The sequence below is a fragment of the Phyllobates terribilis genome, unplaced genomic scaffold (assembly GCF_046119375.1).
Source record: "Phyllobates terribilis strain yellow unplaced genomic scaffold, ASM4611937v1 Scaffold_7__3_contigs__length_470593459, whole genome shotgun sequence".
NCBI lineage: Eukaryota > Metazoa > Chordata > Amphibia > Anura > Dendrobatidae > Phyllobates > Phyllobates terribilis.
Genome location: NW_027362767.1, coordinates 231,254,031 through 231,280,318, shown reverse-complemented (window position 1 = coordinate 231,280,318; position 26,288 = coordinate 231,254,031). Strand labels below are relative to the sequence as shown.

The 26,288-nt window shown below is 48.7% G+C and overlaps 1 protein-coding gene across 15 annotated transcripts in view; it reads left to right on the top strand.

The window, feature by feature from the left end:
• GAPVD1 (GTPase activating protein and VPS9 domains 1) overlaps positions 1-26,288 on the top strand; it is a 67,138-nt gene that overhangs the window by 16,041 nt on the left and 24,809 nt on the right. For 10 of the 15 annotated variants that reach the window (XM_073639785.1, XM_073639788.1, XM_073639791.1 and 7 more), the window contains exons 2-10: positions 12,581-12,792; positions 14,465-15,308; positions 15,963-16,049; positions 17,741-17,875; positions 18,351-18,537; positions 19,656-19,736; positions 22,691-22,842; positions 23,637-23,766; positions 26,120-26,245. In XM_073639785.1, coding sequence (XP_073495886.1) covers positions 12,581-12,792; positions 14,465-15,308; positions 15,963-16,049; positions 17,741-17,875; positions 18,351-18,537; positions 19,656-19,736; positions 22,691-22,842; positions 23,637-23,766; positions 26,120-26,245 — 1,954 coding nt within the window. The remainder of the gene's footprint in view (positions 1-12,580; positions 12,793-14,464; positions 15,309-15,962; positions 16,050-17,740; positions 17,876-18,350; positions 18,538-19,655; positions 19,737-22,690; positions 22,843-23,636; positions 23,767-26,119; positions 26,246-26,288) is intronic. The other 5 variants (XM_073639795.1, XM_073639793.1, XM_073639798.1 and 2 more) reach the window with 1 other exon arrangement.

Genomic DNA, 26,288 nt, shown 5'->3' with positions numbered 1-26,288 from the left:
CAATGACTTGTCAGCCAGGCAATGCTCTATGAGTACAAGGCACACCTGACAAACCTAAGTTTACTGTAGGTTTAAGGGGTACTATTTCTCCTTAGAGACAGCCAGCTGGTGTAGGGAGACTTATTGGCCTGGTAGTACGCCCCAGGCTTGCAAAATAGCTCTCCACCAGGAGGGAGGAGGAAGTTTGCTCTCTAATGCTACGTATTGAACTCTTCTCCAATTTTGGAATTTTTGGATATCCTAAGATTCATGATTTTTTTTTTTTTTTTTTATACCAAAAGGCCCCGTAGGCCTTTTGGTATAAAAGGAGGAGTACCACTTCTTATTGGCATCAGAATCTAAAGGGAAGCGGTGCCCGGCAAGAGTTTCCCGTAAGCTAAAGTTTACTTACTGACTGATTCATGAGAACGTTTGGTTTCTGTGGAAGTGATGAAAATAGTTTTCAGTTTTTGTAAGTGACCAATTTTAGGAACATTTAAAGCAGGTTTTTAATGTGCAAATCTTCACATGCACAAAGAGACCTTACATTACGTAGTCGAAGTATGAAAACCGATCCGTCTCCGGGGATCGTGATTCTGTACCCGATGATCATGCGCCTTCAGAGAGTGCAGACACTCATTATTCTCATTGCTCTATGAACATCCTTACAACCTATCAAAGGATATTAATTGTGATCCAGAAACTCGTTGAAGATTAAACCATTCCTGCCATTTCAGGTGACTTTTCAAAATAAGCTGCCCTGTGTGTACTTGAGGAATAACACTATGTCTGGCCATTATGTTACTTGCATCCTGCCTTCTTGTAACGGGTCTGGGAGGTGGAACCTCTGAGCAACTATACAAGGGGGCAGTCCTTGTAAGGAAGCGGGTGGCTCCCAGGGAAGGCGGGCAGGTAGTCACGGCTAATGACGGGGACAGTCTCTGGGTAGAAGGGCTGGAGGACACGGCAGGTGACGGGGACAGTCTCTTGACAGGCGGGTGGTCACGGCAAGTGACAGCAGAGCCTCCAGGTAGGCTAGCAGGCAGGTAGCAGGTGGTCACTCCCAGGTGAGCGGGCAAGAGTCTCTGGACTGGCCGGTGGTCACAGCAAGTGACTGCAGAGCCTCCAGGTAGGCTAGCAGGCAGGTAGCAGAGAGGCGCTCCCAGGTGAGCGGGCAAGAGTCTCTGGACAGGCAGGTGGTCACGGCAAGTGACGGCAGAGCCTCCAGGTAGGCTAGCAGGCAGGTAGCAGGTGAGCGCTCCCAGGTGAGCGAGCAAGAGTCTCTGGACAGGCAGGTGGTCACAGCACGTGACGGCGGAGCCTCCAGGTAGGCTAGCAGACAGGTAGTAGGTGAGCGCTCCCAGGTGAGCGGGCAGACTGATCCATAGACAGACTGGCAGGGCTGGTAGGCAGACTGTCGGACCGCAGATAGATAAGTAACAGGCAGGTGACTGGCAGGTAACTGGTAACGGGACCTGAGGGCTGAAGCAGAGTTGAAAGGCTTTGCAACAACATTGCTCGGGCACCTCCATTTTGGAGGAGGTGCCTTATATATGGGAGGTCCTCCGGCAATTGGCTGGGGACTCCTTAGGACGGTGCGCGCGGTCCCTTTAAGAGAGGGGAAGCGCGCGCGCGCCCTAAGCACACTGCCTGGGAAGGAGCGCGTGCCGGAAGCAGCGGGGAGAGAAGCGCTGGAGGACGCCGCGCCAGGAGCGGGGAGGTGAGAGGGACGGCGTCTCTGCCTAGTACGGGGCAGAGACGCCGATGCTACAGTACCCCCCCCTTTAGGCCCCCTCTTTTTTTGGCCAGAAAGAAATTTTTCAAGGAGAAGCGGGGCGTTTATGTTCTTCCTGGGTTCCCAAGTTCTCTCCTCAGGACCAAACCCCTTCCAATCTACCAGAAAAAAGGTCTTTCCTCTTACCCTCTTGGAGGCCAGAATACTCTCTACCTCAAAGACATCATCAGCGGAAACCGGAGCAGGAGGGGCACCTGGATTATTGGAAAAAGAGTTAAAGACAACGGGTTTGAGGAGAGATACGTGGAAGGAGTTAGGAATCCGTAGGGTGGCCGGGAGTTTTAATTTGTAGGCCACAGGGTTAATTTGCCTGAGGACTTCGAGGGGACCGATGAATCGAGGGCCCAGCTTGAAGGAGGGTACTTTGAGCCGCACATGTTTGGACGAGAGCCAAACCTTGTCTCCCGGACGGAATTGAGGCGGATCCAGACGTCTCTTATCAGCATATCTCTTCATCCGCTCAGAGGACAGAAGAAGAGCGGACCTGGTACTCTCCCAAATAGTAGAAAATTCGCTGACAAGAGACTCCGCAGCAGGGTTGTCCACAGAAACGGAGGCAGGAAGTGGAATCCGGGGATGTTGGCCACCGACTATAAAGAACGGGGATTTGGAAGAGGATTCGCTCATGGTTATTGTAAGAGAACTCGGCCCAAGGTAGGAGATCCACCCAGTCCGAATGGTGTGCATTAACGAAGTGCCGGAGGTAACTGGTCAGGATCTGATTGATCCGCTCCACTTGACCATTGGACTGTGGGGGGTAAGCGGAGAAGTCCAGGGTGATGTCTAGCAGCTTACATGTGGCTCTCCAGAAGCGTGAGGTGACCTGAACCCCACGATCCGACACGATGTGGAGGGGCAGGCTATGGAGACGGAAGATGTGGCGGATAAAGTCTTTAGCCAGCTCGGGTGCAGATGGGAGACCAGGCAGGGGAATGAAGTGGGCCATCTTAGAAAAGCGGTCAGCGACAACCCAAATGACTGTACAACCGGCAGAAATCGGAAGATCGGTGATAAAGTCCATAGCAATGTGCTGCCAAGGAGAAGCAGGCACGGAAAGGGGCAGGAGATGGCCGGCTGGTAGATGTCTGGGAACTTTGTTACGGGCACAGGATGAGCAAGCCGCGACGAAGTCTACCATGTCCTTACGCAGGGTAGGCCACCAGTAATGCCGGGTAATGAGTTGGAAGGTCTTCTTTTGGCCAGCATGGCCAGCTAGTTTAGAAGAATGTCCCCAGCGAAGCACCCTCTCCCGATCTGGTACAGCTACAAACGTCTTACCGGGTGGGAGATGAGTCAGATCCAAGGGGGCCACATTCATCACCTTGGAGGAGTCGATGATGTGCGTAGGCTCTTCCTCTTGATCGGAGGACAGGAAGGACCGGGACAAGGCATCAGCTTTGACGTTCTTGTCCGCTGGACGGAAATGAAGAATGAAGTCGAAGCGGGCAAAAAACAACGACCACCGGGCCTGGCGAGGATTGAGTCTCTGGGCATTTTGGAGATATGCCAGGTTTTTGTGATCCGTGTAGATAATTACCGGGTAGAGAGCCCCTTCAAGCAGATAGCGCCACTCCCCCAGTGCCAATTTGATGGCTAGCAATTCACGGTCTCCTATGGAGTAGTTGCGCTCAGACGAGGAGAAGATTTTGGAGAAGAAGCCGCAGGTTACCATTCTCCCGGTAGAAGATTTTTGGGTGAGTACCGCTCCGGCTCCGGAGGAGGAGGCATCAACCTCCAGGTAGAATTGTTTATTACAGTCCGGACGGTGTAGGACGGGAGCAGAGGCGAAGGCTTTCTTTAAGGAAAGGAAGGCCTCCTCGGCTTCAGGCGACCATATCTTGGGATTTGCCCCCTTACGGGTAAGCGCAGATATGGGAGCAGTCCGAGACGAGAAGTGTGGGATGAAAAGACGATAGTAATTAGCGAAGCCCAGGAATCGCTGTATCGCCTTCAAACCTTCAGGACGAGGCCATTTTAGAACGGAAGAGAGCTTCTCGGGATCCATTTGCAGACCTGTCTGGGAGATGACATAGCCCAAGAACGGTAGGGAGGTCTGGTCGAAGAGGCACTTCTCGTATTTGGCATAGAGGTGGTTCTGCCGAAGCCTAAGCAGGACATGACAAACATCCCTTCGGTGTGTGGGGAGATCCGGAGAGAAGACCAAGATATCGTCCAGGTATACCACTACGCAGGAGTACAGGAGGTCACGGAAGATGTCGTTGACCAGCTCTTGAAAGACAGCGGGGGCGTTACAGAGACCAAAGGGCATCACAAGGTACTCATAGTGACCGTCCCGGGTATTGAATGCCGTCTTCCACTCGTCTCCTTGACTGATACGGACCAGGTTATATGCTCCTCGTAGATCCAGCTTGGAGAAGATCCTGGCGCCCTTGAGACGGTCAAACAATTCGGAGATGAGCGGCAGGGGGTATTTGTTTTTCACTGTGATGAGATTGAGTCCTCTGTAGTCAATACAGGGACGTAGCGAGCCGTCTTTCTTTTTGACAAAGAAGAATCCGGCTCCAGCCGGGGAGGTAGATTTTCGGATAAATCCCCTAGCCAGATTCTCTTCAATGTACTCAGACATGGCCCGGGTCTCGGCTGCAGACAACGGGTAGATACGCCCACGGGGAGGAGTGGTGCCTGGTACCAGGTCGATCGGGCAGTCATATGGCCTATGGGGTGGCAGCGTCTCTGCTTCCTTCTTACCGAAGACGTCCGCATTGGGCCAGTAAGGAGCCGGGAGACCTGGTAAATTAGCTGGAGTAGGCGGAGGGCGAGCTGGGCGGACCGGAACCAGGCAGGTCCTATGGCAGTCTGGACCCCATCGGAGTACTTCACCGGATCGCCAGTTCAATACGGGTTCGTGTGTCTGGAGCCAAGGTAGACCTAGCAACAGGGAGTGAGAAAGTCCGGACAGCACATGGAATGAGATTTCCTCAGAGTGCAGCATTCCCACCTGCAGGGTTATGGGTTCAGTGACGAGCAGGATGGTCTCCGAGAGAAGTCTTCCATCCACGGAGGCGACTGACAATGGTTCAGCCAGGGACTTGGTGGGAATACAGTATCTCTCTACCAGAGACTGGGAGATGAGGTTTCCAGCAGCTCCAGAATCCAGGTGGGCGAGTTCAAAGTGACGGTTTTCTCCCCAAGCAATAGAGACCGGTAAAGTCAGAGACGGAGAGGGCTTACTTTTGTCTAGGACGACCTCTCCGAGCGGTCCTAGACACTGGCGTTTCCCGGCTTTTCCGGGCAGGAATGGATGAAGTGCTCCATACTGCCACAATAGAAACAGCTTCCCTCGGCTCGGCGAGATTCTTGGCGAGATCTGACCATCTTGGTCTGGTCGATCTGCATAGGTTCAGGCGAGTGCGCCCGTGGAGTGACTGGTTGAGAGGCAGGTCTCAGGGAAGTAGGAGCAGAGCGAGAAAAGTCTTTCTCCCAGGCAGTCTCTTTGGCACGTTCTTGGAACCGGATGCCAATCCGGGTAGCTAGTGACACCAGGTCATCCAGAGTGGTAGGAATGTCCCGACCAGCTAACTCGTCCTTAATCCGACCGGAAAGACCCTCCCAGAAGTCGGACACCAGAGCCTCATTTTCCCAGGCAAGCTCAGAAGCGAGGGTGCGGAACCGTATGGCATATTGGCCCACGGTGAGACTCCCTTGGCGGAGACGTAGCAGAGAGGAGCCAGAAGAGGTTTTCCGTCCAGGTTCATCGAAGACTTTCCGGAAAGCAGCGAGGAAAGACGGAAGGTCGGACACCAGGGGATCCCCTCTCTCCCACAGGGGATTTAGCCATGCCAGTGCCTCCCCAGTGAGATGGGACATGATGAAGGCCACCTTGGCCCGGTCGGAGATGAACTGGTATGCCAATAGCTCAAAGTGCAGGGTGCACTGGTTTATGAAACCCCGAGCTAACGTAGGTTCGCCAGCAAAGCGTGGAGGTGCCAGAAGCCGAGGTCCATAGTCGGGTACCATGAAGGGACTGGATTGCGGTACCGCAGGAATGGGCACGGCTGGACCAGAGGTAGACAAAGACGAGTCACACAATGCGCCTAGACGAGAGTTAACGGACCGTAGATAGGACAGTACCACCTCCTGCTGAGTTTTCTGACGTAAGACTTCCTGGTGCAGATCGGAGATCTGGGGGCCACCGGGTTCCATGGCCCGAGCAAACTGTAACGGGTCTGGGAGGTGGAACCTCTGAGCAACTATACAAGGGGGCAGTCCTTGCAAGGAAGCGGGTGGCTCCTAGGGAAGGCGGGCAGGTAGTCACGGCTAATGACGAGGACAGTCTCTGGGTAGAAGGGCAGGAGGACACGGCAGGTGACGGGGACAGTCTCTTGACAGGCGGGTGGTCACGGCAAGTGACGGCAGAGCCTCCAGGTAGGCTAGCAGGCAGGTAGCAGGTGGACGCTCCCAGGTGAGCGGGCAAGAGTCTCTGGACTGGCCGGTGGTCACAGCAAGTGACGGCTCCAGGTAGGCTAGCAGGCCGGTAGCAGAGAGGCGCTCCCAGGTGAGCGGGCAAGAGTCTCTGAACAGGCAGGAGGTCACGGCACGTGACGGCAGAGCCTCCAGGTAGGCTAGCAGGCAGGTAGCAGGTGAGCGCTCCCAGGTGAGCGAGCAAGAGTCTCTGGATAGGCAGGTGGTCACAGCACGTGACGGCGGAGCCTCCAGGTAGGCTAGCAGACAGGTAGTAGGTGAGCGCTCCCAGGTGAGCGGGCAGACTGATCCATAGACAGACTGGCAGGGCTGGTAGGCAGACTGTCGGACCGCAGATAGATAAGTAACAGGCAGGAATCTGGCAGGTGACTGGCAGGTAACTGGTAACGGGACCTGAGGGCTGAAGCAGAGTTGAAAGGCTTTGCAACAACATTGCTCGGGCACCTCCATTTTGGAGGAGGTGCCTTAAATATGGGAGGTCCTCCGGCAATTGGCTGGGGACTCCTTAGGACGGCGCGCGCTGTCCCTTTAAGAGAGGGGAAGCGCGCGCCCTAAGCACACTGCCGGGGAAGGAGCGCGTGCCGGAAGCAGCGGGGAGAGAAGCGCTGGAGGACACCGCGCCAGGAGCGGGGAGGTGAGAGGGACGGCGTCTCTGCCTAGTACGGGGCAGAGATGCCGATGCTACACTTCTCACAAGTCCTCCAGCCCTCTGCAGGCTCTGTTTCATGGCTAGTGAGTGGAGACTACCTACTGTGTCTCCCATACCCAGTTGAGTCTATGGGGTAACTTTTCTCCTTGTGGAGAGTGACGTGCCGAGGTTAGGAGACTTATAGGCCGTGCGATGCATGGCCTATAAGTCTCCTTATAACAAAATAAATTGGCTCCAGATCACCATTGATGTTCACCCAATCCGTTCGGGGCTCGGACACTGGCTCTGCAACGGCCTGTATGTACAAGTAGTAAGGAAGGAGATCCAGCTCTGCTGACAGATAATTCTTTATTCAAGCAAAGTTCATACAAAGGACATTGGTTAATATGAAGACAAATAGATTAGTTCTGCCATCTACACGTTTCAGGTGTGAGCACACCCTTAATCATGATCAAGGCTCACCTGAAACGCGTAGATGCCAGCACTATTCTATTTGCCTTCAAATGTTTGTAGCTCTGGGTCTCCTTCCTTACTACTGCTGTAAGTCTCCTTACCTTGGTATGTCAGGCATGTCACTCTCCTCAAGGTGAAACATTACCCACTTAGATAAAGGCCAAAAAACAATCTCAATTTGCAGACACGTGTTTTGGGGTTTTGTCCCACCTCAGTGCCAAGCATGAGATGTGATGAGAGGACTCTGTGTTATAAGAGGTAACCTTTCTCCTTGTGGAGAGTGAAATGCCTGACATGCCAAGGAAAGGAGTTGTATAGGCCATGCATTGCGTTGCATTGCATGACCTATAAGCCTGTTTACCCTGGCATGTCACTCTCAACAATGAGATAAATTACCCCTTAGATCCCAGTCAGAGTCCTCTCACCTAGCCAAATCAAATCTCATGCTTTGTACCAAGGAGGGGCAACACCCCAAAACACGTGTCAGCAAATTGAGATTATGGTTTGAATTTTATCCTAAATCATGTGGCAAGGCTCGTTTTATTGACTTTTTTAGGATTTCTACTTTCCATAGGTGGCACTAGAGTTCTAGTACTCTTCCTCACTGAAGAGGCATTTTGCATATCCCATTCCCAGCATGCAGAGAAGAGGATACCCACCTCCCCTATCTCTCTGCATGATACCTGCAGCAGCATGGAGGACACTGTGTAACAGAAATGTGCAATTTAGTTATAAATTCAGCGCTGGGGTGCGATGAAACACTTACGAGAAACCTGCAGCTTTGTATATCTTCCAGTCGATGTTCTTGCACTCCTCTCCATAGACTTCTACAGGCAGCATATAGTTGGGAGTCCTCACTTGCCTGATAATCTGATTATGTAGAAAGAGCCATTTTTTGGAAATAAAATATATTCCCAATTTTCTTCTATTCACTTTATATGATTGATTGACGAAAACTTTAAGATCACTCCTTTTTATAAACGTTGGAAATACTTTTTCGGCAACTGCCGATGGATGTTTTTTTCCATCCTTAAGTGATGGCACCCATCCCCACGGCATGACATTCCTTTATGATCGGAGTTTCGCCCTGTAATATCCCGACCGATCCTGAGAACGAGAGCGCGGCTTTAATGTCTTTTTGCCCTGCACAGCTGCGCTCCTGACCACTCACTGTGCAGGATACAGCAGCGCAACCCCCTTCAAGTAGGCGAGGACCGCTGCGTTTCGCGGCACAGCTTGAGGCACTGTCGTATGGGGAAAATGTTGATGATTTGCAATGGATGAATTAGGTTTTTAGTTACCGGTCAGCGTAGCATAGTCTCCTGTGTGTCATCGGCTGTGGAAAGCTGACAAACTTGAAACAAGGACTGGTCAATGTGAACAGAGCCGCAGACTCCCTTGGAGGTTCACCTGTAATGAACCTACACGGGTATTTTAGGCAATGACATAAATAGTAGATTCCTAATTTATTATCTTTGGACTGGCTTCAGATAACGCAGCAGGCCAGCTGGGAGAAGCTCAACGTCTATTTTTGCCGTTCCTTAGTATATTATTTTAGGTTCACCAAAGGTAAATGTGATAACCTTCTCGCTGACCTCAATACGCCACTGACCACCTCGGATGAATCCCATGTGTGGGAATTTATCAAGACTGGTGCAGAATAATGATCGTTGTGGATGATGAGGGACACCCAGCATGAGGTCTCCAGAAGTGGTCTTCTCGTACTCCTGCAAATTACCCGGCCTGAGGTTTCCAGAGGTCTTCTTCTCGTACTCCTGCAAATTACCTGGCCTGAGGTCTTCTTCTCATACTCCTGCAAATTACCCGGAATGAGGTTTCTAGAGGTCTTCTTCTCATAGTCCTGCAAATTACCCGTCATGAAGTTTCCAGAGGTCTTCTGCTCATACTCCTGCAAATTACCTGGCATGAGGTCTCCAGAGGTCTTCTTCTCATACTCCTGCAAATTACCCGGCATGAGGTTTCTAGAAGTCGTCTTCTCATACTCCTGCAAATTACCCGGCATGAGGTCTCCAGAGGTCGTCTTCTCATACTCCTGCAAATTACCCGGTATGAGGTTTCTAGAGGTCTTCTTCTCATACTCCTGCAAATTACCCGGCATGAGGTTTCTAGAAGTCGTCTTCTCATACTCCTGCAAATTACCCGGCATGAGGTCTCCAGAGGTCGTCTTCTCATACTCCTGCAAATTACCCGGTATGAGGTTTCTAGAGGTCTTCTTCTCATACTCCTGCAAATTACCCGGCATGAAGTTTCCAGAGGTCTTCTGCTCATACTCCTGCAAATTACCTGGCATGAGGTCTCCAGAGGTCTTCTTCTCATACTCCTGCAAATTACCCAGCATGAGGTCTCCAGAGGTCTTCTTCTCATACTCCTGCAAATTACCCGGCATGAGGTTTCCAGAGGTCTTCTTCTCATACTCCTGCAAATTACCCGGCATGAATTCTCCAGAGGTCTTCTTCTCATACTCCTGCAAATTACCCGGCATGAATTCTCCAGAGGTCTTCTTCTCATACTCCTGCAAATTACCCGGCATAAGGTCTCCAGAGGTCTTCTTCTCATACTCCTGCAAATTGGTCATAAGGAAAATAAATAATAAATTGCCTCCTTGGTCCTGATTAATCCTTTCCCTCCTCCGCTACTGGAATTTGCAGAAGAGGAACTCAAGTTCAGAACTTGTTTTGCTCAGCACAATGTCGTCTTTGTCAGTGGATTGCAGGGTTTATGCTAAAACACATCTTAGCACTGAGCCACAGTCTTGTGGGTCAGCGTCCTGCACAAGAAGCGTTCCTACTTGATAATGAGAGTTTGGTTTGTTTTTTTCCTTGGTCCTTAAAGGAGTTGTTCATTTTGCAGAAATGAAATCCTAGGCTTCATCTGCGATCAGTGGGTGTCTCAAAACGTCTGACACAACTGACATATCAAAAGTTCAAGGAGACCTCTTTTTAAAGAAAATGAGAGGAGAGGAACATTCTCTTTTCAGAACTTTTACTTCCTGTAAAATCTAGGGAGTGGAAGTGCCAGCAGTGTATACGCCCACGCGGTGCCCAACACTGCATACATATCACTTCTACCTTTATTCTACATAAATGTGTACAAGAAAAGTTTCTAAAAAGTTTATAGAAAAAGTCAAGTGTGAAAGGGGCCTTGAGAGGCAATTCATCATCATCCACCGATTCCAATAATGTAGTTATTATGGGATTCTCTGCTTCCACCAGATCCTGATGCTGTCACTGCCGCCCCCAGAGAAATGTCATAAACTCACTGGTAAAAATAAATACCGCCTCACACGTTCTCATATAAATATTTTTCGGTATTTTCATGACTATGAAAATTGTACATTCACACCGAAGGCATTAAAACTATGAATTAACACATGTGGAATTATATACTTAACAAAAAAGTGTGAAACAACTGAAAATATGTCTTATATTCTAGGTTCTTCAAAGTAGCCACCTTTTGCTTTGATGACTGCTTTGCACACTCTTGGCATTCTCTTGATGAGCTTCAAGAGGTAGTCACTGGAAATGGTTTTCACTTCACAGGTGTGCCCTGTCAGGTTTAATAAGTGGGATTTCTTTGCTTATAAATGGGGTTGGGACCATCAGTTGTGTTGTGCAGAAGTCTGGTGGATACACAGCTGAAAGTCCTACTGAATAGACTGTTAGAATTTGTATTATGGCAAGAAAAAAGCAGTTAAGTAAAGAAAAATGAGTGGCCATCATTACTTTAAGAAATGAAGGTCAGTCAGTGCGAAAAATTGGGAAAACTTTGAAAATGTCCCCAAGTGCAGTTGCAAAACCATCAAGCGCTACAAAGAAACTGGCTCACATGAGGACCGCCCCAGGAAAGGAAGACCAAGAGTCACCTCTGCTTCTGAGGATAAGTTTATCCGAGTCACCAGCCTCAGAAATCGCAGGTTAACAGCAGCTCAGATTAGAGACCAGGTCATTGCCACACAGACTTCTAGCAGCAGACACATCTCTACAACAACTGTTAAGAGGAGACTTTGTGCAGCAGGCCTTCATGGTAAAATAGCTGCTAGGAAACCACTGCTAAGGACAGGCAACAAGCAGAAGAGACTTGTTTGGGCTAAAGAACACAAGGAATGGACATTAGACCAATGGAAATCTGTGCTTTGGTCTGATGAGTCCAAATTTGAGATCTTTGGTTCCAACCACCGTGTCTTTGTGCGACGCAGAAAAGGTGAACGGATGGACTCTACATGCCTGGTTCCCACCGTGGAGCATGGAGGAGGAGGTGTGATGGTGTGGGGGTGCTTTGCTGGTGACACTGTTGGGGATTTATTCAAAATTGAAGGCATACTGAACCAGCATGGCTACCACAGCATCTTGCAGCGGCATGCTATTCCATCCGGTTTGCGTTTAGTTGGACCATTATTTATTTTTCAACAGGACAGTGACCCCAAACACACCTCCAGGCTGTGTAAGGGCTATTTGACCAAGAAGGAGAGTGATGGGGTGCTACGCCAGATGACCTGGCCTCCACAGTCACCAGACCTGAACCTAATCGAGATGGTTTGGGGTGAGCTGGACCGCAGAGTGAAGGCAAAAGGGCCAACAAGTGCTAAGCATCTCTGGGAACTCCTTCAAGATTGTTGGAAGATCATTTCCGATGACTACCTCTTGAAGCTCATCAAGAGAATGCCATGAGTGTGCAAAGCAGTCATCAAAGCAAAAGGTGGCTACTTTGAAGAACCTAGAACACAAGACATATTTACAGTTGTTTCACACTTTTTTGTTAAGTATATAATTCCACATGTGTTAATTCATAGTTTTGATGCCTTCAGTGTGAATGTACAATTTTCATAGGTCATGAAAATACAGAAAAATCTTTAAATGAGAAGGTGTGTCCAAACTTTTGGTCTGTACTGTATGTATGTGTGTATATATATATATATATAATTAGTAGCAGCAGCAGTATTTATTGGTACGGAGGGCGGGGTAGATGATCACGTGGCTTCATGCAAGGTGGTGTGTCCCATGATCCTGGGGAAGCAGTAAAACACGTAGATCTCTGCCGTGTGAACATCAGATAAGTAGGATCTTGCTGGAAATTGATAGAACCTTAAATGTTTCAAAGACCTTTATTTTACATGAAATGCTAAAAAATTTATTTTTGGGGGAAATTGGCTATTTTTGTGTCGCACTGGACCATCGTTGGTAATTGTGCAGGATTGTCTGCGTAGACTAATAGTCCTACTAATTGATATATGTATATTGTAGGTCAAGCGGTTCTCGTTGTGTCCCAAAATGGTGAAGCCGGATATCCACACACTTGCCCGCCATCTCAAACAGGAACGCCTCTACGTCAACTCTGAAAAACAGCTCATCCAGAGGCTGAATGCAGACGTCTTGAAGACTGCCGAGAAGCTGTACCGCACATCTTGGATTTCTAAACAGCAGAGAATAAATTTGGACAGACTGATACTCACTAGGTAAAGTATCCTGAATCATTTATAATCTCTCAATAATTTATATATTATATTCTAGTTCTCTGAGATAAAGGGTTTCAAGAGACCCTAAAATGTTTTTCCTCATCTGTCGGCGGTCCCCTTTTTGTCTCTTCGTCATCTGTCGGCGGTCCCCTTTTTGTCTCTTCGTCATCTGTCGGCGGTCCCCTTTTTGACTCTTCATCTGTCGGCGGTCCCCTTTTTGACTCTTCGTCATCTGTCGGCGGTCCCCTTTTTGACTCTTCGTCATCTGTCGGCGGTCCCCTTTTTGACTCTTCGTCATCTGTCGGCGGTCCCCTTTTTGACTCTTCGTCATCTGTCGGCGGTCCCCTTTTTGACTCTTCGTCATCTGTCGGCGGTCCCCTTTTTGACTCTTCGTCGTCTGTCGGCGGTCCCCTTTTTGACTCTTCGTCGTCTGTCGGCGGTCCCCTTTTTGACTCTTCGTCGTCTGTCGGCGGTCCCCTTTTTGACTCTTCGTCGTCTGTCGGCGGTCCCCTTTTTGACTCTTCGTCGTCTGTCGGCGGTCCCCTTTTTGACTCTTCGTCATCTGTCGGCGGTCCCCTTTTTGACTCTTCGTCATCTGTCGGCGGTCCCCTTTTTGACTCTTCGTCATCTGTCGGCGGTCCCCTTTTTGACTCTTCGTCATCTGTCGGCGGTCCCCTTTTTGACTCTTCGTCGTCTCTCGGCGGTCCCCTTTTTGACTCTTCGTCGTCTCTCGGCGGTCCCCTTTTTGACTCTTCGTCGTCTCTCGGCGGTCCCCTTTTTGACTCTTCGTCGTCTCTCGGCGGTCCCCTTTTTGACTCTTCGTCGTCTCTCGGCGGTCCCCTTTTTGACTCTTCGTCGTCTGTCGGCGGTCCCCTTTTTGACTCTTCGTCGTCTGTCGGCGGTCCCCTTTTTGACTCTTCGTCGTCTGTCGGCGGTCCCCTTTTTGACTCTTCGTCGTCTGTCGGCGGTCCCCTTTTTGACTCTTCGTCGTCTGTCGGCGGTCCCCTTTTTGACTCTTCGTCGTCTGTCGGCGGTCCCCTTTTTGACTCTTCGTCGTCTGTCGGCGGTCCCCTTTTTGACTCTTCGTCGTCTGTCGGCGGTCCCCTTTTTGACTCTTCGTCGTCTGTCGGCGGTCCCCTTTTTGACTCTTCGTCGTCTGTCGGCGGTCCCCTTTTTGACTCTTCGTCGTCTGTCGGCGGTCCCCTTTTTGACTCTTCGTCGTCTGTCGGCGGTCCCCTTTTTGACTCTTCGTCGTCTGTCGGCGGTCCCCTTTTTGACTCTTCGTCGTCTGTCGGCGGTCCCCTTTTTGACTCTTCGTCGTCTGTCGGCGGTCCCCTTTTTGACTCTTCGTCGTCTGTCGGCGGTCCCCTTTTTGACTCTTCGTCGTCTGTCGGCGGTCCCCTTTTTGACTCTTCGTCGTCTGTCGGCGGTCCCCTTTTTGACTCTTCGTCGTCTGTCGGCGGTCCCCTTTTTGACTCTTCGTCGTCTGTCGGCGGTCCCCTTTTTGACTCTTTGTCGTCTGTCGGCGGTCCCCTTTTTGACTCTTCGTCGTCTGTCGGCGGTCCCCTTTTTGACTCTTCGTCGTCTGTCGGCGGTCCTCTTTTCTCTTCCTCATCTGTTAGTCATCACATACACGGGTCTGAAAGTCAATTGACTTATTTCTTCTTCCTAGTGCTGAAGCGTCACCTGCAGAATGTTGTCAGCACGCCAAGGTGCTGGAGGACACCCAGTTTGTGGACGGCTACAAACAGCTCGGATTTCAGGAGACCGCATATGGCGAGTTTCTTAATCGACTTCGGGAGAACCCAAGACTGATAGCATCTTGTCTTGTGGCTGGGGAGAAGCTCAACCAGGAAAATGCTCAGAGCGTTATCCACACGGTCTTCACGTCTCTTTATGGAAACTGTATCATGCAGGAGGATGAAAGCTACCTGCTCCAGGTGTTGCGTTACCTGATTGAGTTTGAGCTGAAGGAAAGCGACAATCCTCGTCGTCTGCTCCGGAAAGGAACCTGTGCTTTCAGCATCATCTTCAAACTTTTCTCTGAGGGACTGTTTTCAGCCAAGCTCTTCCTAACCGCGACTCTGCATGAACCCATCATGCAGCTATTGGTTGAGGATGAAGACCACCTGGAGATAGATCCAAGCAAACTGACAGAGCGCTTCTCCCCAGCGCAGCAGGAAAAATTATTCGGGGAGAAAGGCAGTGACCGCTTTAGACAGAAGGTCCAAGAGATGGTCGAGTCCAATGAAGCCAAGCTGGTCACTCTGGTCAACAAGTTTATTGGATATTTAAAGCAAAATACCTACTGCTTCCCCCACAGCTTGAGGTGGATTGTATCTCAGATGTATAAAACACTCTCATGTGTGGAAGGTCAGGACGTTGGGGAGGTGAGGTCAATGTGCACCGACCTCCTGCTGACATGTTTCATCTGCCCCGCCATAGTGAATCCAGAGCAGTATGGGATTATTTCTGATGCGCCAATCAATGAAGTGGCTCGATTCAACTTGATGCAGGTACGTACGTTTTTCCTGCTCATTGCAACATCGGGAGCCCAAGTGCCCCCCGATTCTAACCCTATGCAGGTCCGAGAGCATCTCCTTCATCCTCACCATTGGTGGAGCTCCTAGCCGTTATGAAATGGTAGAACCTCTTAAAGATTAATTACTGTCCTCATGATGTATAAGGGTCTGCCCCGTCCCTCCGGACAGTTGAGCGAAAAAGATTTGCACTGCTCTTGTGTGGTCCATCATAGTGCTCTTCACTTCTGCGACTGATATCTTCTGTGCCTTGTACCGGGGCTGAGGATGCCGGCTGCATTTTTGATCAGCACAGAATTTTGTGCCTAAAAACATGGTGGTAAATGGTGTAAAAAAAAAAAGTGTTTCTAAACCCACACAAAAATATTGGATCAGTGACGTCGCTGGGCTCCTGGGTGTATCACCTGGTGGTGTCTAAGATACATGGCCACACAAGTCACATTGGGTCTTAGCAGGCATGAAGACCCCCGGCTAATAAATCTAATCCCCAGTTCGCCATTTCCTTTTGATATTGTGTCAAAGAAATCATTATAGTGTAGCCAGGCTGGATGGGAGTCCTGTTGGCAGCGTCCGGGCAGGCAATGAATACGGCCATTCAGCTCCTTGTCTCCTCTCCCCCCGGTGCTCTAGGTCGGCCGCCTCCTGCAGCAGTTGGCTCTGACTGGATTCGAGGAAGGGGATTCTCGCAGCAGGAACAATCTCAGTAAATTTGACAAAGTAAGTAATGTAATGGGAAGACGAATGAAGAACTGACTCCTCAGCCGCTAATGACGGGAGATTTCCTTCAGAGTCCCGAATGCACAGAAAACCTAAAAATGATGAAATTCATATGAGTCGTGGTAAAGGATCAGTTCAGGCTGCAGGATTTCTCTACAAAATGCTCTCTGTGCAGACACGGGTGTTCATTTCCTCCGTGTTTGACTGGCAGACTAAGGGGGGTACGGCTTGGGACCTAAGGTGGTCATATAGCTTTTAGTAAAATATCGGCTCAACATTCACTCTGTTGACAGCCGTAGGGAAAGAGGAGTAAACTGCAGCCAAATACCACTATTTCCCTTGAGAGCAAGGATTGGGCATGTTGACATTCAGTATGACCAATCCCTTTTTTTTTTCTTTTTTTTTTATATATCCAGCATAGGTTAAATAAACATCTGTGACATGAAATTGTTGAGTTCAGCTGACCCAAGTTAAATGTGTATGGCCCCATGTGTTCCTGGTTTCTTGTTGCAGGCCGTGCAGTGGGGAGTTCTGCTGCAGGTAGTTATCGTACAGCCATACACACAGAAATAAAGTGTATTCACACTGCATGTATAGTGTCCCTGTGGTGGGTGCGCTGGGACATATGTTAAGTATTTTTATGGGTGCCTATACAGCGGCATACATTGGGAAATCTTCCGACACACACTACAAGTGCGCTCCTTTTCAGTTGGGCCCGACACGGACACAACGGTGATATTTTATCTATTACAAGCACCGTTAATTAAAATAATTTGGCAGCGACAGACTGGTGTAAAGGGAGCGAGGATCGTGCCCTGGCGAGCTTACAATCTGCACGGTATGGCGGTAGGAGACGGGAGGTTAGGGGTTGGAACCAGGGGATATAGTGATGAGGTGGCGCATCATTCTTGGAGGTTTTCTTCTGTAAAGGTTAGTTTTTGGGTTGTGTTTGAAAGCTTTAAAGGTTTTTTTTGTAAACCCCCCCCCCCCCCCCAAACTGCTTTTAAAGAAAACAAACAAACAAAAATCCTTTAATCACCATCTCCAGGTCCAGATCTGAGTTTCCTCCACTGCTCCCGGTGTGTTATTGTCTGCAGCGCTGACATCACGTCAACAGCACTGCAGCCAATCGGTGAGCTATCAAATCCGGCTGAGATCAGTGATGGGCTGCAGCGCTGTTGACATGGTGTCAGCGCTGCAGATAATAACACACTGGGAGCAGCAGCAGAGACCCAGCGCTGGACCCGGGGTTGGTGTTTTTTTTTAAAAAAGAAAAAGTGCTGTTGAGAAGGAAAAGTCCTTCAAGCTTGATGTGATGTGCTGATGTAGTTCATTCCAGAGCACATGGGAAGCACGGGAGAAATCTTGGATGGTTTGTGGGGAGCAGATATTAGGAGCGGTCTTGTGAGGGGTATCTGGAGAAAGGGTCATGGCTATAGAGGGGACAGATTATGGACAGCCCAGTAAGTCGTTATTAATATTTTGCCCTGAATTCTCTAGGTAATGGGTGACCAGTGAAGGTTTTAGCAGAGGAAGGTTAACCAGAGTTGAGAGGGTGCAGAGGTGTTGGACTCTGTTCACATGTCCATTTGTCTCCTGTTTGTAATGGGATAAACGTGGAACCCCTATAACACACGAAGTCTCCCGCCTGTATCTATATGTAGCCATATTTCTTTCCTGTCTCCCCATAGGGCTGCGTCGCGGCTTTCCTGGATGTAGTTATCGGAGGCCGGGCGGTGGAGACTCCTCCGTTATCTTCTGTGAATCTCCTGGAAGGGCTGAGTCGCACCGTTGTGTATATGACGTACGGCCAGCTGGTCACTCTGGTGAGCACCGCAATTGTTATTTTTCCCTACTTCATCAGTTTTTACTTGGTTTAGAAATGTAATTTTTCTTCCCGGGAGGTCTCGTGAGATTTTGGCTTCATCCTACGTTTGGATAAACATGGCCGCTAATTTCACCAAAACTATAGACCTTCCGAACGTCTGATCCTTAGCTTTGGCCCCAGGATCCGTGTGTGCCGTACGCTGCAGTTTGATATAGTGTTCTTCACACACCCTCCACCGGTCCAGTGCGGAGTCTCAACTGCTGCTCCCGCACCCTTTTTATTGTCTGCAGCCATGATTCTGCTGCAACCAATCAGTGAGCTTAGCGGCTCGTGCTGTCACCTCGACAGAGTTGCGGGGCTGTGGACATGACATTAGTGATGCAGACACTGGGAGCTGCGGCAGAGACTGTATTGGACCTGGGGAGGGTGAGTAAATGACTTTTAAGACAGAGTAATGTTGCTTTTTCTTACAGCTTGGCTTCCTGCGCGGTGTCATATCTGATCAGCTGCGAGACGAGGATAGAATGGCCCTGGAAAACCTACTGGCTACCGTGCCGCAAACAAAGCCGGGCAAGAACAACTATGACAGTACTCCTTACAGCACCCCACAGTTGTCTCCGGCCACCACTCCGGCATGTAGGAAGAACAGACTCCCTATAGGTAAGGGCGAGGTGTCGCAGTTCTCGATGCGCTTCAGAAAATCTCACTTTATGCGACATAAGAGAAAAATGTAAACTGGGGCGTCGATAGAGATCCATCCGGTGTGCAGGTAGCCTTATACAGATTACTTAAAGGGGTATTCCGCCTCAGTATCAGGAGGTAAAGACATGTCTAGCCCTTTAACACGTGGTTAGCTAGGTCTGTGTATATTAATCCAATAATCCACGATGTGTCGTAAACTGGCGTCACTAGTCCTTTTGTTTGGCAGCCAAAATCCTCATCTACAGCAATGACCGTATCCCGGTGGGGATCTTTTTGTTCTATGACAAAAATAGAGCACTGGTCACACCACATTATTTGGGATCTGTAGCACATAAATCCCGAATGTATGAAATTAAGTAACAAGCCTTTTTTTAGGAACACTCGTTTCACGCCAATCGCGCAGTGTAAACAGGCTGTCAAAAAGTTCGTTGGGTGAAACGATCTTTTGTGCTGTTGAAAACATCCTCGTTTTTGACAGCCTATCGTCCCTTGTAATCGGGACCTGCGATGGCAGCCTATGTTCACCCAATAACCTTTTACTGCCTGTTCAGTGTGGATCTGATGCCAGGGTAAACAGGTTGCCAAAACGCTCGTTCGTAGGGTGAAATGATCTATTGTGCTGCAGAAAACATCCTCGTGTTTGGCAACACATAGTCCTGTGTAATCAGGACCTGCGATGGCCGGCTATGTTCACCCAACAACTTGTTACTGCCTGTTCAATGTGGATCTGATGCCAGGGTAAACAGGCTGCCGAAACGCTCGTTCGTAGGGTGAAATGATCTATTGTGCTGCAGAAAACATCCTCGTTTTTGGCAGCACATAGTCCTGTGTAATCAGGACCTGAGATGGCAGCCTATGTTCACCCAACAATCTATTACTGACCGTTCAGTGTGCAGCTGAAGCCAGGGTCGGCTTGTTTAAATGGACTGTTAAATGGCGGTCAACCAGTAATCATGTGTTCTGTTCGGTGTGCACGCTGGGAATATGTTATACTTACAGGTGTTGATGTTTCATTTATGATTTTAATTTCATTCTTTCTTTTGCAAACTCCAAAATAAACCGGATTGACTCCTTAGGGCAACAGCTGGCAGCCATGACAGTCTGGGACACGTCCGCGTCAAACCTCTCCGCGCACATAAACCTGGTGACTCCTTTTGGTGTGTAATTCGGAAATCCTTCTGTCGTGGCGGGAGCTTGACACGTTTTCGGCATGTGACGGAGCTTGTTGTGGGGTGGGGGGGGGGGTGGGAGAAGTCTTTAGTAGTACAAATAAATGTCACTCGTGTGGCATCGCTTTTCATAGTCCTCCTCTCATTGGTCTGTGTACCTGCTATGCATGTGCGTGCCACCATCTGTGTCCCGCTACTTGTTCACCATAGCACTTCGCTTCCATTTCGTAACAGATCAAAGAAAAATCCCGAGCTAGTAATCTGTCAAATATATATCGCTCATGCAGATTTTTGGTGCCAAAATCCACTGCAGGTGGATCCAAGTTTGATCCAAGTTCTATGGATTTGTCCTGGATTTTTGAGGTAGATTTTCCCCACTTTTTGAAGCAAAATAATAGTGTTTTTTTTCTTCTTTCCCTTTTACCATAAAATTAACAAGGAAACTTTCTCCACTTCTCTATGGGGGAAAGTAACAACACCTCTTTGTGCCGGTTGGACATTTTGGAGGTGCCACATACAGTGGGGAAATTAAATATTTGATACTCTGCCAATTTTGCAAGTTTTCCCACCTACAAAGAATGGAGAGAGCTGTAATTTTTATCGTAGGTACACTTCACCTGTGAGACAGAATCTAAAAAAAATCCAGAAAATCACATTGTATGATTTTTACATAATTAAATTGCATTTTATTGCGTGAAATAAGTATTTGATCACCTACCAACCAACAAGAATTCTGGCTCTCACAGACCTGTTAGTTTTTCTTTAAGAAGCCCTCCTACTCTGTACACATTACCTGTATAAATTACTCATGTGCACACACTCAATCACACTCCAACCTCTCCACCATGGCCAAGACCAAAGAGCTGTCTAAGGACATCGGGGACAAAATTGTAGACCTGCACAAGGCTGGGATGGGCTACAGGACAATAGGCAAGCAGCTTGGTGAGAAGGCAACAACTGTTGGTGCAATTAGAAAATGGAAGAAACACAAGATGACTGTCAATCTTCCTCGGTCTGGGGCTCCATGCAGGATCTCTCCTTGTGGGATAAGGAAGATTGTGAGAAAGGTCTGGAATCAGCCCAGAACTACACGGGAGGACCTGGTCAATGACCTGAAGAGAGCTGGGACCATAGTCTCAAACATTATCGTTAGTAACACACTACGCCGTCATGGATTAAAATTCTGCAGGGCACGCAAGGTCCATCTGCTCACACCAGCACATGTCCAGGCCCTTTTGAAGTTTCGCAAATGACCATGTGGATGATCCAGAGGAGACATGGGAGAAGGTCATGTGGTCAGATGAGACCAAAATTGAACTTTTGGTATGCACTCCATTTGCCATGTTTGGAGGAGGAGGAAGTAGGATGAGTACAACCCCAAGAACACCATCCCAACCATGAAGCATGGTGGGGGAAACAAAATATTTTGAAGGTGCTATTCTGCAAAGGGGACAGGACGACTGCACCGTATTGAAGGGAGGATGGATGAGGTCATGTATTGTGAGATTTTGGCCAACAACCTCCTTCCCTGAGTAAGAGCATTGAAGATAGGTCGTGGCTGAGTCTTCCAGCATGACAATGACCCGAAACACGCAGTCAGGACAACTAAGGAGTGGCTCCATAAGATGCATTTCAAGGTCCTGGAGTGGCCTAACCAGTCTGCTGACCTGAACCCAATAGAAAATCTTTGAAGGGATTTTCGACAGCCCCGAAACCTGAAAGTTCTGGAGAAGATCTGTATGGAGGAGTGGGCCAAAATCCCTGCTGCAGTGTGTGCAAACCTGGTCAAGAACTACAGGAAACGTCTGACCTCTGTAATTGCAAACAAATGTTTCTGTACCAAATATTAAGTTCTGTCTTTCTATTGTATCAAATACTTATTTCATGCAATGAAATTCAAAAATAATACAAAGTGTTTTTTTTTTTTTTTTAAGATTCTGTCTCTCACAGGTGATGATAATTACAGACCTCTCCATTCTTTGTAGGTGGGAAAACTTGCAAAATCGTCAGTGTATGAAATACTTATTTTCCCCACTGTATTGACCTTGTGGTCATTTTAGTATTTGACTTTCTGAACGGTTTCAGAGTTAATAAGTGAAATCTTTCTGGAGAGATTTCAGTGTTTTGTCCGCAGTTCCACCTGGCATGCTCTTTGGCGCTTCTTAGTTATTTCTGGCGAGCCCAGCTTACGTCTGGTTTCTCTCTGCTGAATCTCATCATCCCAGCAACGGCAGCCTGCATCGTTCATCACATGCATGTGTCCATAGCTGTGTCATTCAGACTGTGAGAAATGTCTAAGTCCATGTGTCGGATCTTCAGTGCCCGCTTTTACAGTATATTGGCATCAGTCCGTGTGACTTTTATTGTGTTTTTGTGTACGTGGATTCTTCTTTTTTTCATACGATTTATATGGATCACAAACAATTAGATCACAAGTCGCTGGGGACTAAGAGCTCCAAAAACAAGTTCCTTTTAAAGGGATACTCCTACATTGTGTTACCACGTCTCGCTGATCTTAAAAGGGACCTGTGCAGCTCTCTATTCAAGTGAATGGGCCGGGGCTGCTGTGCCCTGGACAGCTGGTGCTCAGAAAATTTTTAAGGTTTCCATACACAAGCGAGCTGTCAACTGCACGCTCCTGACGCCACGCCGTGCGCCGCACGCTCCTGACGCCGCACCAAATTTGTGTTAATTAATGTAAAAAAAAAAAAAAAAAGATTGCCGCTAGCTAATGCAGGAAAATGAAAAACAGATTTTATTTTTTTTTTAATCATCTATCTTTACTTGTACAGGTTTCTTTCATTTGTATTGAAAAAAGAAGAAATGGCTTTTGTGTGTGGAGTATTGAGAAGTGGCCTGTTGTGCTGTGCGGGACTCTCCGTACTTTTCACCATGCATCATATTAGCAGTGATGAAGTAACGCTTATGTTCTCTGATGGCAGTGACTCGCAGCCGGAGCAAATCAAGCCTTCTGGAGGCTGAACACGAGGGGCCTCCGCAAGACGCTGCGCCCCAAGATCAACTCGAGGAAGTGCTTGTAATTTCACTGGGAACAGGACCACAACTTACACCTGGCATGATGTCTGAGAATGAGGTATGCACCGTCACCTTCTGCCTACAATTAGAAATGTAGTATAGTTCTTCTGATTCGTTATGTTGCTTACCCCGTGTGCAGGGCATTGCAGTAGCTTAGCTATCCATGGTTACTACCATTAGCGACTAACTCACAATGTGACTGGTTGTAACCATGGATATCTAAGCTACTGCAATGCCCTGCACATGGGGTAAGCAACATAGCAAATCAGAAGAACTATACTACATTTCTAATTGGAGGTATTTGCTAATGTTATTATTGTTACATCTACTACATATTGGGATAGGGTCTTGGAGATGGGAATACAACTTTTAAGTATCGGAACATTGCGTCTTCACGTTACCTTTCCTATACCAACAGTTTGGTTCTGATGTGTACATGGCATACAGGGCTCTTTTGGTTTTAGATAACTCATGTCGCTCAGCTGCAGTTTTTTTTTTTTTTAAACAATGTGCTTTACTCACCTTTTTTGGGTCCAGCGCTGAGTCTTCATCGCTGCAGCCCTGACGTTACTTGAGACAGCGCTGCAGTCAATAATTGAGCTCAGCGGCTCTGCCTGAGTTGACGGCACGAGCGGCTGAGCTCACTGATTGGTTGCAGCGCTGTTGATACAATGTCAGCGCTGCAGGCAATAAGACACCGTGAGCAGCAGTGTAAACTCTGCGCTGGTCCTGGGTCTGGTGAGTCGAGCACAGTTTGTTTTTTGTTAAAACCAACTGCAGCAAAGCGTCTAGTGTCCAGCGAATTATTGTGGGAGATAAACAAGATGCACGTCTTATTTTCTATGGTTTCAGGTTCTGAATATGCAGCTTGTGGACGGCGGACAGGCAGATGTTCCCGTGGATGAAACAAAGCTTCATGGAAAGCCGGACAAGACCTTGCGGTTTTCTCTCTGTAGTGATAACTTGGAAGGCATCTCAGAAGGTGAGGGCCTTAAAGGGCCGGTCTCATGACAGACATGTATGGCATATCCAGAGACAACCCTTTTTAGATGGTTTTTTTTTCTTCTTCTATAAAAAGCAATTTCCAGGTAATATATAATTGATGAATTAGCCATAAAACAAGCTGTTAGTGTTTGATCAACCCCCTCAGATCATCAGAGTGAGGTGGTCACTGCCTCCTCCGGACACTGGGGTACCCATGTGGTGCCCGGGGGGGCGTTTTCCCACCCTCTCCCCTTGACAGGTCTCTTACTGTGTGCATGTATAGGGAGACCTGTCATTCCTGGACAGCAGGTGGGGAAAAGCTCCTGGAGATCTGCCTTTCCGACTACTATGCCCCGTGACCTGCGGTAGGTCCCATCTTATGCTCCGATACCTGCAGTAGGTCCGATCATCTTATGCCCTGTTACCTGCGATAGGGCCAATCTTCTTATGCCCCGTTACCTGCAGTAGGTCCCGTCGTCTTATGCTCCGTTACCTGAACCAGGTCCCATCTTCTTATGCCCCGTTACCTGCAATAGGTCCGATCTTCTTCTTATGCCCCGATATCTGCACTAGGTCCGATCTTCTGATACCCCGTTACCTGCAGTAGGTCTGATCTTCTGATACCCCGTTACCTGCAGTAGTTCCAATCTTCTTATGCCCCGTTACCTGCACTAGGTCCCATCTTCTGATACCCTGTTACCTGCACTAGGTCCCATCTTCTGATACCCCGTTACCTGCAATAGGTCTGATCTTCTGATACCCCGTTACCTGCAATAGGTCTGATCTTCTTATGCCCCGTTACCTGCACTAGGTCCCATCTTCTGATACCCCGTTACCTGCACTAGGTCCCATCTTCTTATGCCCCGTTACCTGCACTAGGTCCCATCTTCTGATACCCCGTTACCTGCACTAGGTCCCATCTTCTGATACCCCGTTACCTGCAATAGGTCTGATCTTCTTATGCCCCGTTACCTGCACTAGGTCCTATCTTCTGATACCCCGTTACCTGCAATAGGTCTGATCTTCTGATGCCCCGTTACCTGTAGTAGGTCTGATCTTCTGATGCCCCGTTACCTGCAGTAGGTCTGATCTTCTGATGCCCCGTTACCTGCAGTAGGTCTGATCTTCTGATGCCCCGTTACCTGCAGTAGGTCTGATCTTCTGATGCCCCGTTACCTGCAGTAGGTCTGATCTTCTGATGCCCCGTTACCTGCAGTAGGTCTGATCTTCTTATGCCCCGTTACCTGCAGTAGGTCTGATCTTCTTATGCCCCGTTACCTGCAGTAGGTCTGATCTTCTGATGCCCCGTTACCTGCAGTAGGTCTGATCTTCTGATGCCCCGTTACCTGCAGTAGGTCTGATCTTCTTATGCCCCGTTACCTGCGGTAGGTCTGATCTTCTGATGCCCCGTTACCTGCAGTAGGTCTGATCTTCTGATGCCCCGTTACCTGCAGTAGGTCTGATCTTCTGATGCCCCGTTACCTGCAGTAGGTCTGATCTTCTGATGCCCCGTTACCTACAGTAGGTCTGATCTTCTGATACCCTGTTACCTGCAGTAAGGCCGATCTTCTTATGCCCCATTACCTGCAGTAGGTCTGATCTTCTGATACCCTGTTACTTGCAGTAAGGCCGATCTTCTTATGACCCGATTTCTGCAGTAGTGCCGATCTTATGCCCTGATACCTGTGGTAGGCGCAGATTGTTGTATGTGACAAATGCTGCTATAATGATCTGAATTCTTGCACGGTGCTCCTCACCGCTCTTGCGCTTCGCTCTGCTGCTCTTCTCTCCTGTTGCTGTTATGACAGAATACACCAGGAGTTAAGAGTTCTCCGCATGATTTAGTGACACATCAAGTCTCACCGGATCATGTTGATAATGCCTGTTTCTGATAGTTTCGGGGGCTTTTGCTTTTTTTTTTTTTTTTTTTTTTTCTCCTCCTGTATCACGCTGCCTTATGATTGGTCATAAGATGTCATAGAGGGGGAAAAGTGAATGCCTCCAGGAAAGAGTCTGTTACCACCCTCTTGGTTGAAGGAGACGTCTATATATTCGGTGCCCTGACCCTCAATAGCCCTCATCTCTGCAACACAGTGGAGAGAAAAAAAGTTAAAAACTTTGATAAACAGTGAAGGGGTGTTACGGCCATCGCTGCTCCTTCAAACAGCTGATTGTCGGAGGTGTCAAGCGTGAGTCCCTCCGTCCCCCACCAATCTAGTATCGATTGCTTCTTCTATGGATAGGCCATCAGTTCCTTAAAGTTCTAGACAAACCCTTTAAGATGTGTCTCCAACTCTTCAAATGATTTGGCTGTCAACTCAAATAACCTAAAAGAAAATTTGTCTCCACAGGACCCTCAAACCGATCCAACTCCGTGTCCTCCCTGGACCTGGAAGGGGAGTCTGTGTCGGAACTGGGGGCCGGGCCGTCGGGCAGCAATGGGGTGGAGGCGCTGCAGCTGCTGGAGCACGAGCAAGGTGGGCATCTGTCTTACCGGTATCCCTCTAACAACCTGGCATT